The 12,491-nt window shown below is 41.8% G+C and overlaps 1 protein-coding gene across 3 annotated transcripts in view; it reads left to right on the top strand.

The window, feature by feature from the left end:
• Window positions 1-1,248: 1,248 nt before the first annotated feature.
• LOC125457094 (solute carrier family 22 member 15-like) overlaps window positions 1,249-12,491 on the top strand; it is a 72,444-nt gene continuing 61,201 nt past the window's right edge. For all 3 annotated transcript variants that reach the window (XM_048540811.2, XM_048540813.2, XM_048540810.2), the window contains exon 1: window positions 1,249-1,447. In XM_048540811.2, the coding sequence (XP_048396768.1) occupies window positions 1,364-1,447 (84 nt within the window). In that variant the 5' untranslated portion in view covers window positions 1,249-1,363. The remainder of the gene's footprint in view (window positions 1,448-12,491) is intronic.

Below are 12,491 nucleotides of genomic sequence, written 5' to 3'. Positions count from 1 at the left end.
AAATATTAAAACTATTTTACAAATGTATCAATAAAAACACATTGGAAACACATGTTCAGTACTGAGATCAGCAACAAATTGCAGGAAAACAATAAACTTGAAAAATAAACAAATAATTGCAAATGAAGTTCAACAAAAATGAGATAACAAGTTGTAGATCTGGATGAAAACAGCAGGCCAAGCAGCATTTTAGGAGCAGGAAAGCTGATGTTTCGGGGTCTAGGCCCGAAACGCCACCTTTCCTGCTCCTAAGATGCTGCTTGGCCTGCTGTGTTCATCCAGATCTACAACTTGTTATCTCGGATTCTCCAGTACCTGCGGTTCCTACTATCTCGTCAACAAAAATAAACAGGATGCATATTTTGGTAGCAAGGCTAGGGAAATTGCTTATTACTTGAAAGGAGTGCGTTCAGGTGGGTAAAGATACAAAGTGATCTCTCGGTACAAGTATGCCAATTGTGCTGCAGGTAACAAAGCCATAAGAAAAGGAAACAAATTCCAGATCTAATGAAGCGATCCTTTGATTGATATGAGGGTATGTTTTTAGGTAATTACTGGCCACAGGAATAAGGATGTGAATGGTGGCGGGTTGCGTCAAGTGCAGACTCAATTTGTTCTCATCATAAGTGCCTTTACTAGTTTACCAGTCAACGTAGAAAACATAACAAAATGGGAGCAAGAGTAAGTCACTCAGTCCTCCAAGCCCAGTCCTCCATTCATTATGATCATAGCTGATCATCATTTCAATAGCCTGTTTCCATTTTTCCCTCATAACCTTTGATCCCTTTAGCCCAAATTTTATATCTAATTTCTTCTTCAAATAATAGTTTTTGTTGGCCTCGAAGGCTTTCTGGGATAGGAATTCTCTTGGCTCACCAGTCTGAGTGAAGAAGTTCGATTTCAGTGGTGACGACGCACCTTGAGGATTCACAGTGAAATTTCCATTCTCAGTGGATCCATCGTGCAAGGTGAGTGCCACGCCTAAACCTTACTCCGACCCCAAACTTAAGGGCAAGCCTCTGGGTATACATCCTTCAGCAAACACATCTTCGGAAACACGGTGAGATACATACACAAAATTATTTGCGCAAAACCCTGCACATTCGCCCACACACGCCCGAAAGACAGGGTGGCAGCCACGTAAGACGCACGCGCAGTTGACCAGGGCCGTGGCGGCGTTCGGGAATCGATGCGCCTGCGCTCTGCCAGCTTAACGGAAATTTCGGGGCGGCCGCGTGGAAGGGATGACGTGAGGGGACAAGTACGCAGGTCCCCGTTCCCATGGTGATGAGTGCAGCCTGTTTCCCCTCCTGTGTCTCCGGGGCTGTGCCACCGAAAGTCCACTCGGCCCGAGCCGAGTCTGATGGCGGTGGACCAAGCTTACAGATCGATGGGAGGGGTTGGTAGATACCAGATATACCTTATCGTCCTGTTAAACTTGCTGCAGGTGAGTGAGGCGCTGAGCTTTGCCCGATGGATGAGTCAAAAGGAATTTTGTCAAGCTGCAGTAATATGATTCAGGAGAGGGCGAAATGAGTTTATACAAACTTTAAGTTTGAATCGCCCTTTTCAAAAAAGAAATCAACTTTGGATAGCTTTGTAACTTGTTTTCGATACTTATTTAGGCAATTTTAATTTGCTTTTATTAGCAACTTTTTACAAAGACCAGCATTGTATCAAACATGGGTTTATAGCTGAAGTTCTGCTGCTGATCAAAACTTTTGGAGGGGAAATTGTTGCCTTTCAAATTTAGCATCCTGACATAAGATAACAAAGTGTGGAGCTGGGTGAACACAGCATGCCAAGCAGCATCTCAGGAGCACAAAAGCTGACGTTTCGGGCCTCGACCCTCAGTTCCTTTTTCAAGTCCAGATGCAGCCTATTTGCACATCTGTCTGAAAAATTCATATCACCTGAGGGAAATTAGGTTACTGTTCATTACATGTACGTGAATGACAGTGTTTGTGGTAGATTCCCTGCATCTGGACCAGGAGGGCCAGATTCATGTACCATTTTCTCCAGCTGTGTGTAATACCAGTTCTGAACAGGTTCATTCAAACATATTTTACATGCTTGTGAATCAGAAGACCTGGGCTCAAGGCCCATGTGGTCCAGAGGTGTAATCACATCTGTGAACAGGTGCTCGTGAGGCCGTGGATAGAGACTGACCCAGTAAACTTTAGCTATAATGCCTTCAGTTCCTTTGTCCACATAGTCACTGGTTGTTATCCTGAGGAAAACACTGTTATCTCCACTGTCTGCCTTCTGCCAGTTTGCCAGTCCTCTACCTGAGACAGCACCATTCCCCTGTCGTCATGGGTTCATCTTATTTAGCAGCTTCATGTGCAGCAATAAGGAATTCGACTCCCACCTTATTCACCAGTGGAAATCTGAAATCTGGCCTGTATGTGAATCCAGACTCTTAGATATCCTAACAAACCTCCTCAAAATGGAATGAAACTGTAAAGGCTACCTGATATTGATCTGGAGGAATAGCAACCTGCAACCCTTACTAACATCTGGGACTATGCAAAAGTTGTGAAAACTGTCCCATAGCTATACTCGGGCAATTGTACCCATACCCATCATTGCCATCTTTGGATATGTCTTCTCCCACAATAAGTTGTGGCACACTTGTATACAGTTGGGAGGAGTTGCCCTGGAAATTTCAACATTGATTCCAGACTTCATGAAGTCTCATGATACCATGTCAAACATTGGTCACAAAACTCCCTGTTGCTTACCACTTATTTTGTTTCTATTGGATAGGGGATTTCAATGTCCATTGCCAAGGACTCAGAAGCACACCAGTCAGAGATGGTTGGTCTTAAAGTCATTATCATAGACCTAGTCTAGCAACAAATGGTAGAGAAGACACAAAAACTTTATTGACCATTTCACAACTAATTCACTTATTTCACACACCTATCTCTCGATGATAGTTTTGGTGGGAGCTTAAAGAGCAAGAGAGGAAAGGGAAGGCCTGGAAACAGTTACCAGCATGTACATAGGCCACATGATATAGGAGCAGAATTAGGCCATTTGGCTCATTATGTCCACAGTGCCATTTGATCACAGTTGATGTGTTTCTCTCCCCCATTCTCCTGCCTTCTCCACCCAACCCTTGATCATCTTTATAATCAAGAACTTGTGTATCTCTGTCTTAAATACGCTCAATGACTTGGTCCCCACTGCGTTCTGTAGTAATGAGTTCCAAAGGTTAATCATGGTTTGGCTGAAAAAAATTCCTCCTCATCTCAGTTCTAAACAGTTGTCCCTCCACTGTGTAGCTGTGCCCTTGGGTCCTAGTCTCTCCTACAAGTGGAAACATCTCCTCCATGTCCATTGTGTCTCAGCCTCTCAGAATTCTATAAGTGCTAATGAGATTTCTCCTCATCTTTCTAGACTCCATTGAGTACAGACCCATAGCCTTCAACCACACCTCATTCTTGTAAACATTCTTTGCACTCCCTCCAATGCCAGCACAAGCTTCCTTAGAAACAGGGCCCAAAAAGACTCATAATATTCCAAATGTTGTTTGACCAGAGCCATATTTGGCCTCTGTAGTACTTTCAAAGTTTTGGCAAAGATCTGTAGCTCAGGTTGTGTGTGAGGTTGTTGACTTGCTCACTGAGCTGGCTTGTTCTTGTTCAGATGTTAGAAAGTGAGCAGACACCAGTTAAATTATGGAGAAGAGTGGTGTCTTGAGTGATATCGCAGGAAAGTCACGAGTTGATTTGTTGTTTTGCAGTTGCTGTTAAAGACTATGTTTCAACTCCTGTAATTTTGAAGAAATATAAAATTCCAAGCTGGCAAAGGAAAATAAATAATCTGCAGGCATAAGAGAGGGGGCTAATTTGTGAGTAACAGTGAGGAAAACTGTTCCACTTCTTAGGTAGTAGTAAAGTAAGTTAAGGTTACAACAAGAAAAGTAATGTAGAAGTATGGCAGGGCAACTCAGTCAAGTGGAATGCCTGTCCCATGGCATGCAGGAGTCGTAGACACTTCTTGTGACCTGTACGAGCTGTGTGCAGGAAATCTAATTAACAGCACAAGCTTGAGGCTCAGATTTTCTGAACGAGAGCAGTGGGTTGAGTAACTGAGGTGTGTCCATGAGGCAAAAAAACTACATATATATCATATTCAGAGAGGTGGTCACACTTGAGGTTGGGAGTTTTCAATTTATTTACTCATGAGGCATCACCACCTAAGTCATCTCTTATTGGCCATCCGAAAGGGCAGTTAAGAGTTAACCACATTGCTGTTGATCTAGAGTCACATGTAAGCCAGACCAAGCGAGGATGGTAGCTTCCTTTCCAAGAACCTGTTAGTGAACCAGATGGGATTTTCCAAACAATTGCCAATTTGTGGCCATCATGAGAGTCTTAATTCCAGATTTTTATTAAATTCAGATCTCACCATCTGCCATGGTGAGATTTGAACCTGGATCCCCACAACATTTCCAGTGTCTATAGCGATAATACCACTCCTGCATGTAGGCAAGCAGATAGAGATTAGGTGATCATTAGACGGTTCAAGCGAAACAGGCATCTCCCCAGAAGTCCACTCATTAACCAGTTTTCTGTCATGAATATTGATTTGGGCAAAGGATGCTTGGAGCTGTGCAGCAAAAACCAACCCTGTGACACTACAAGTGGCTCAGTGTACAAGTTGGGAAGAAGACTGAAAAGGCAGTACTGAGGGAGGATTCTCTAATTTAGGGGAACAAACAGGAGATTCTGTGGCTGTAAGAATAATATTTTGCATCAGTGTTTAGAGAAGTGTATAAAAGCTAGAGAAATTAGGAAAATGAATACAGGTAATTCTGCTAAAATGCATGTTTCGTTATCGCGAATTGCCTGTACACAGTTGATGAACAGTGAATGCTGTTTGGATAATGCAAACTTTCTACATTACAGGCAAAGCGATTTCAAAATAACATGATTTTCTATGGTGATTTTTTATACTGCTATTTTCTAAAGCAAGGTCACGCAAGAACACAACTGTCACATTATTGGAGAACTGCCTATAGTGGTATCTTGAAAAGAGTCCCTATTACAGAGGGGGAGGTGCTGGATATCTAAACATGCATATATCTAGATAAAACCCTGGCACCAGATCAGCTGTACTCTAAAACTTTGTGGGAAGCTAGGGAAGTGTTTGCTGGGCCTCTTGCTAACATATTTGTATATCATTGATTGCAGTGGGTGAGGTGTTAGAAAACTGAAGTTTGGATATTGTGGTGCCAGTATTTGAGGAAGGTATTAAGGAAAATGGGTAGCATGGTGGCTCAGTGGTTAGCACTGCAGCCTCACAGCACCAGGGACCCAGGTTCAATTCCAGCCTTGGGCGGCTCTCTGTGTGGAGTTTGCACATTCTCCCCGTGTCTGCGTGGGTTTCCTCCCGGTGCTCCGGGTTCATCCCACAGTCCGAAGATGTGCAGGCTAGGTGGATTGGCCATGCTAAATTGCCCGTACTGTTCAGGGGTGAGTGGATTATAGGGGGATGGATCTGGGTGGGATTCTTCAAGGGGTGGTGTGGACTTGTTGGGCCGAAGGGCCTGTTTCCACACTGTAGGTAACCTAATCTAGAAAAGCCAGGGAACAGTATACAGTAAGCCTGACCTCATTCGTGGGCAAATCGTTGGAGGGGATTCCGAGGTACAGGATTTGCATGTATTTGGAAAGGCAAGGACTGATTCGTGCATGGAAAGTTGTGTCTCACTAACTTGAGTTTTTCAAAGACATGACAAAGAGGATTGATGAAGGCAGAGGGGTGGACATTGTCTACATAGTCTTCAGTAAGGCAAGGCTCTGGTAAACAAAGTTAAATCACAGGGAGAAGTAGCATTTGGATGCAAAATTGGCTGGAATGCAGGGGACAGTGGGTGGTAATGGAGGGTTGCTTTTTGGACTGAAGGCCTGTGACCAGTGGTGTGCCGCAAGGATCAGTGCTAGGCTACTGCTTTTTGTCATTTATCTAAAGATTTGGATGTGAATATAGGAGGAACAGTTAGTAAGTTTGCAGATGACACCAAAATTGGAGGTGTAGTGAACAGTGAAGAAGGCTCCCTCAGAGTACAAATGGATCTTTGATCAAATGGGCCAATGGACCGAGGAGTCACAGAAGGAATTTAATATAATGTGAGGTGCTACATTTTGGTAGGGCAAATCAGGACAGGACTTGTACACTTAACAGTAAGGATCTGGGGAGTGTTGCTTAACAAAGAGACCTTGGAGTGCATGTTCATAGTTCCTTGAAAATAGTCAAAGATAGACAGGGTAGTGAAGAAGGAGTTTGTTATGCTCACCTTTATTGATCAGTGTATTGAGTTATAGGAAATAAAAGCCGAAAGAACTGTGGATGCTGTAAATCAGGAACAAAATCAGAAGTTGCTGGAAAAGCTCAGCAGGTCTGGCAGCATCTGCGAAGAAAAAGAAATCAGAGTTAACGTTTTGGGTCTGGTGACCCTTCCACCGAACAGGACCCGAAATGTTAACTCTGATTTTGTTTTTCTTAGACACTGCCAGACCTGCTGAGCTTTTCCAACAACTGTTTTTGTCATTAAGCCATAGGAGTTGGGCAGACATGTTGCGGCTGTACAGGACATTGGTTAGACCACTTTTGGAATACTGTGTGCAATTTTGGTTTCCCTGCCGTAGAAAAATTGTTGTTAAACTTGAAAGGGTTCAGAAAAAAGTTGCAAAGATGTTGCCAGGGTTGGAGGGTATGAGCTATAGGGAGAGGCTGAATGCGCTGGGCCATTTTCCTGGAGTGTTGAAGGCTAAGGGGTGACCTTATAAAAGTTTACAAAATAATGAGGGGAAATAGATAGGATGAATAGTCAAGGTCTTGGAAAGAGAAGGTTTGAAATTCTTTGAATGAAATTTATGAGAAGAATGATCTGCTAAATGCTTTTAGCAGTGTCAGACCTTGATAGAATGACCAACCATTTTCCAAAATTTATGAAGCAATACATCATTGACTTTAACAGCTTGCATAACAGATTGAAAATATTCAGTTTGGGGAAACTTGGATTGGTATTGGTGTTTTAAAATGTTGGATTATACTAACCTATCCCAAATTAACAAGTTCCTGTTTATAATTGCTGTTTGGTCCTCGAAGAAGGAACAGATTGGATCAGCTGTCTCTTTTTTTCTTGAATAAAATTCTACTTGTCTTCCAGTGAACAAATGGAAACATCATTGGTGATTCAAAGACTAGAGGTTTGACTGCCAGCTTTTAATTGTTCAATATATCATTGAAGGTATCTGTATAATGGAGGAATTAAATAAGTATAGAAGTGAAAGCAGCTTTTGCAGATCTGCCTTTTATGACAGAAAACAGAATTGGTATAGTAATAACAGATGCATTAATCCAAAGTAACAGTTAATGTTCACATCGTCCATCATTTGAAATATGATTATGAAGTAAACTTCTCAAAGTCGAGAGATGAGGAGTCTGGAGGCCTCAAAATGGTTCATCCTGTAGACAGTTCTGAGGCAGTGAGTTATGAAACATTATATATCAATCTCAAGGAATTTTAGTCCTGTGGAGAATGTTTGTAAACTGACTCATTTTAACATTTTAGTGCTCTATTGGGCTTGATTTCCAAAGATATATGGAACAGATTTGTTAAATTTGTTATCTCGATTTGGTAAGTAGTGGGAAATTGACACAAAGTTAAGAAATATAAAACGTATTATCTTTGTGTTTGGTGATTAAGGTATATTCAGGTTACAAAAATGAGTTGCACTTCAATGTAACATAGTTGCAGTGAGCCATTTTATAACCACAAATGTAGTCTGTACTGTGATACCTATCAAAACTTTTTTAGAAAATGTATGCAACTAAACTTAAAGCATGATGACGCTGTTAAATTTGGAAAGACTGTCATTCTTCACTTTGCCAAGCTGTGATATTATTGTAACTCTTTACAAACCCTGCTGGTTTTTTATCAATGTTAGACCAGTATTAATGGAAATTGGATGATTGATGCCAGAGAAGGGCAACAAAAGCAAATTACCTTCAAGTTGCATACATGATGTGACTGATTTTGACAATTTGCACACACACCTTGTCAAAAGGTGAAAATTCTACTAAAAGTGATGGGAGTTGTTAATGAAGATTACACCAGACTAACAGAAAAGATCAGTGGGAAGTGTAAACTTTTTGGACATGTTGTAGGGTGCCATCCCATCCTTTTGTAAACCTTTGATTAGCATGTAATTTTAATGAGATAGTTGTCGTTGATCTAAAGACATGGGTCACAAATAGATTTCTAAAGGAGTGGAATTGCACAATTTAATGCTTTGTACAGAATTTGGGTATTTTGATTCAGTTGGTTATGAATTTGTCACTACATTGTAATAATATTAGTTTACAATGAGATGAGAATCTGCTGATAGAAGATGTATCATGCTTAATTTAGTGCAGCTGGTGGACAATCACTTGACCCCTATAAATTGGCAAACTGTCTGTTATGAAGTGCAGAGACAGTAGGAACTGTCGATGCTGGAGAATCAGCGAAAACACGGTTTGAAGCTGATGAACACAGCAGGCCAAGCAGCATCAGAGGAACAGGAAAGTTTGATGTTTCTGGTCGAAACCCTTCAGAAATGGGGGAGGGGAAGGGGATTCTGAAATAAATAGGGAGACAGGGGGAGGCGGATAGAAGATGGATAAAGGAGAAGATAGGGTAAGAGGAGACAGACAGGTCAAAGAGCTGGGGTTAAGCCAGTGAAGGTGAATGTAGGTGTGGAGTTAGGGAGGGGATAAGTTGGTCCAGGGAGGCTGGACAGGTCAAGGAACTGGGATGAGGTTTGTGGGTAGGAGATGGCGGTGGGGCGTGAGGTGGGAGGAATGGTTAGGAAGGCAGGGATTAGCTGGGTTGGTTTTGGGATGTGGTCGGAGGAGGGGAGATTTTGAATTCGTGAAATTCACATTGGTACCCTTGGGCTCCCAAGCGAAATATGAGATGCTGCTCTGGCATCTTTCGGTTGGCGTCATTGTGGCAATGCAGGAGGCCCAGGATGGACATGTGTCTGAGGAGTTGTGGTGGGGGGGCCAGTTGAAATGGTTTGCGACTGGAGGGTGTAGTTGTTTGTTGCAAACTGAGCATAGGCGTTCTGCAAAGCAGTCCCCAAGCCTCCACTTGGTTTCCCTGATTAGAGGAGGCCACAACGGGAACAGCGGATAGGGCCTGGGATGGGGGTGATGGAGGTTATGAAGTGCATGCTTGTTATACAAAGAACAAGCAAATTACAGCACTGGAACAGGCCCTTCAGCCCTCCAAGTCTGTACCAATCCAGATCCTCTATCTAAACCTGTCGCCTATTTTCCAAGGATCTGTATCCCTCTGCTTCCTGCCCATTCATGTATCTGTCTTGATACAACTTAAATGATGCTATCATGCCTGCCTCTACCACCTCCACTGGCAACCCGTTCCAGGCACCCACACCCTCTGCGTATGGAACTTTCCACGCATATCTTCATTAGATGTTGGAATACAAGAATAAAGGAGTCTGCTGCAATAAAATTGGGGTTTTGTGAGAGCATGCCTGGGATTTCTTGTACAATTTTGGTATCTGAATTTCAGAAAGGATATACTTGCTTTAGAAGAGGTGCAGTGAAGGTTACCGGAATGGCAGGATTGACTTATAGGGAGAGATTGAGTGTAGAGGGTCTGTACTCTAGAATTTAGATGATAAGCAAATGTTATTGAAGTGTAAGATTTTGAAACAGCTTAGCGAGCTTGATGAAGGGTCTAGGCCTGAAACGTCAGCTTTTGTGCTCCTGAGATGCTGCTTGGCCTGCTGTGTTCATCCAGCTTCACACTTTGTTATCTTGGATTCTCCAGCATCTGCAGTTCCCGTCATCTCTTAACAAGCTAGATATTGAGATAGTGTTTTACCCTGGCTGAAATGTCTGGAACAGTCAGTCTCGGGATAAGGAAGTTGCCATATCAGATTGAGATGAAGAGAGATTTCACTGCATGTCACAAATCTTCGAATTTTTTATAGAATTTTTTTATAGAATCCCTACAGTGCAAAAACGCCATTCAGCCCAACAAGTCCACACCGGCTCTGTGAGTAGCATCCCACCCTGACTCATTCTCTTACCTTGGCATTACACTATATCTAACCCACAAAGCCTAAACATCCCTGGACACTATGGGTAATTTAGCATGGTGAATCAACCTACCCTGCATATATTTGGACTGTGGGATGAAATCGGAGCACCCGGAGGAAACCCACATAGACATGGGGACAATGTGCAAACTCCCCACAGACAGTTGACCGAAGGTGGAATTGATTTGCACTATGAGGTGGCAGTGATAGACACTGTGCCACCCTTTATCCCAAAATCTCTAGATGACCCATTAATGTGTTTATTCAAAGCTGAGCTGAATACCCTGACAGAATCCAGGAATGTGAGGCCAAGGATTGGCAATGAACTTATTAAATAAAACAACAGCCCAAGACCTACATACCGCCTCCTCTTGTTACTATGTTTTAATGCCTTGTGTCAGTTAGTCATGCAGCCAGTTTGTTCAGTTGTGAGTGAATCTTCAGTAACAGCCCAGCTGTGGCACAGCCATATTTCTGTTTATTGACAGACTGCAGGCATGGTGATCTTTATGGTCGTCTGGACAGCCCTCGGGTTGTGCCCCAATCTCTGCCTAACCACAGCCTTATTTCAGTTAATGTCTCACCTGAAAGATGTCACTCCTGACAAGACTGTCTCCATTGCACTGAAATGCCACCTAGATTATGTGTCCAAATCCTCAGGTTTTTTTTACCTTACCAGAATGAACTCACTCCATCACCATTGCCCTCCTGTAGAGCTTGAACATACTGAATAAGCACTAAATACCTGGCTTGGGCAGAAATGTAGCAAGTGGCATCACAGGTGCAAGGCAATGACTGTAACTCTTAACACTGAAAAGTGTAAGAACGTTAACTTTAGACCAGAATGCCTGAGTTCATGTCTTGCCTGGTCCAGAAGTGTGCCAGAACATGAAAATTAAAAATAGAAGATAATAGTTCAGGTCATCCTAATAATTAATCAAGAAAATGTGCCATTCATCTAGTGCTGGATACAAACAACAGGACGGTGAAGATAACAAGAATATTGTTAATGCAGTAGAACTACATGTCATCAAAATACATGTTGAACCTGATAACATGAATTATATCATATGAATTATATCATGAATTAATATTTTGCCAAGGGTAGGCGTGTAAATAATTACAGGAATATGAGTTATAGGACGGAAACAAAGATGGGTCCTTGAGGAAATGGTGCACTGAGAGAGAGAAAATATTGCTGGAAATTTTATGGCTATGATTGGTAGGAAGAACTGAAATAGGTAAAGGGCATCCTATTCAACTACGCAACTGAAGAGAGGCATTGGAAATAAATATGGTTAACTACGTGTAAGACTGCAAAGATGTTAAAGAGCATGAAGAATAAAGTACACCTTGATCATGTCCACAAAGGAAATAATATCTAGACTACTGTGTACAGTATTGGTCATTGTATTTAAGGAAGGAAGTAAATCTACTGGAGGCATACCAGAGAAGGCTTTCTAGACTAATACACGGAATGGGTGAGTTGCCTTAGGAGTAAAGTTTGGATAGGCTAGGCATCCTAACTGCTGGAACTTTGAAGAATAAGAGACAATGTGATTGAAACTCATGGAATCCTGAGGGGCCCAGATCAAGTAAATGTGGAGAGGCCATTTCACATTAAGGGAGAATCCAGCCTTAGAGGTCATTTTTAAAAATCAGGGGTTAGTCCTTTAAAACAAAGATTAGGCAAAAATATTTGGGATGTGTGAGTCTTTGTAACGCTCTCTTTCTGAAAAGCTGTTGGAAGCAGAGTTTTTGCATGCTTTTAAAATAGAGTCAAATGGATTCTTGTTAAGCAAAAGGTTCAAAAGTTATCAGGGTAAGAGGGAATTCAGATTTGAGGTTACCTACCTGGTCAGATATGACCTTCTCGAGCAGTTGGACAGACTGCATGTCCTCCTCTTAATCCTGATTTGTATATTCATGTTTTATAGCTTGATCAGCACCAATTCAATGTTATGGCAGGAAAGGTCACACATTAATGTTACAGGAAAATCTGAGTAAATTAAGAGTACATTTTTCATTGTTTAAAGATTTTTTTCAAGCATCTTATCTTAACTACAGTGTTTATTATTTGCCACATTCATGGTAAGTAATTTTTAGTATTGATGCAGAAGTTGAAATGTTGAAATGCCCATCAGCCATGATTTAAATGGCGGAGTGGACTTGATGGGCCGAATGGCCTTACTTCCACTCCTATGTCTTATGGTCTAAGTTGGCCCAGATTGAAAATAATTGATTACATTAATCATTTGTGCAAACTGATTTTGCTGAAGGTAGGGATTATGACTTTGAGTAAAGTTAAATTGTCAGAAAATAGGACTAATACCTTCACTGACCTCTTGCTTAAGTGATAGA

The sequence above is a fragment of the Stegostoma tigrinum genome, chromosome 12, assembly GCF_030684315.1.
Source record: "Stegostoma tigrinum isolate sSteTig4 chromosome 12, sSteTig4.hap1, whole genome shotgun sequence".
Classification (NCBI taxonomy): domain Eukaryota; kingdom Metazoa; phylum Chordata; class Chondrichthyes; order Orectolobiformes; family Stegostomatidae; genus Stegostoma; species Stegostoma tigrinum.
Note: the sequence above shows the minus strand (reverse complement) of the source record. Positions and strands in the feature narration are given on the sequence as shown.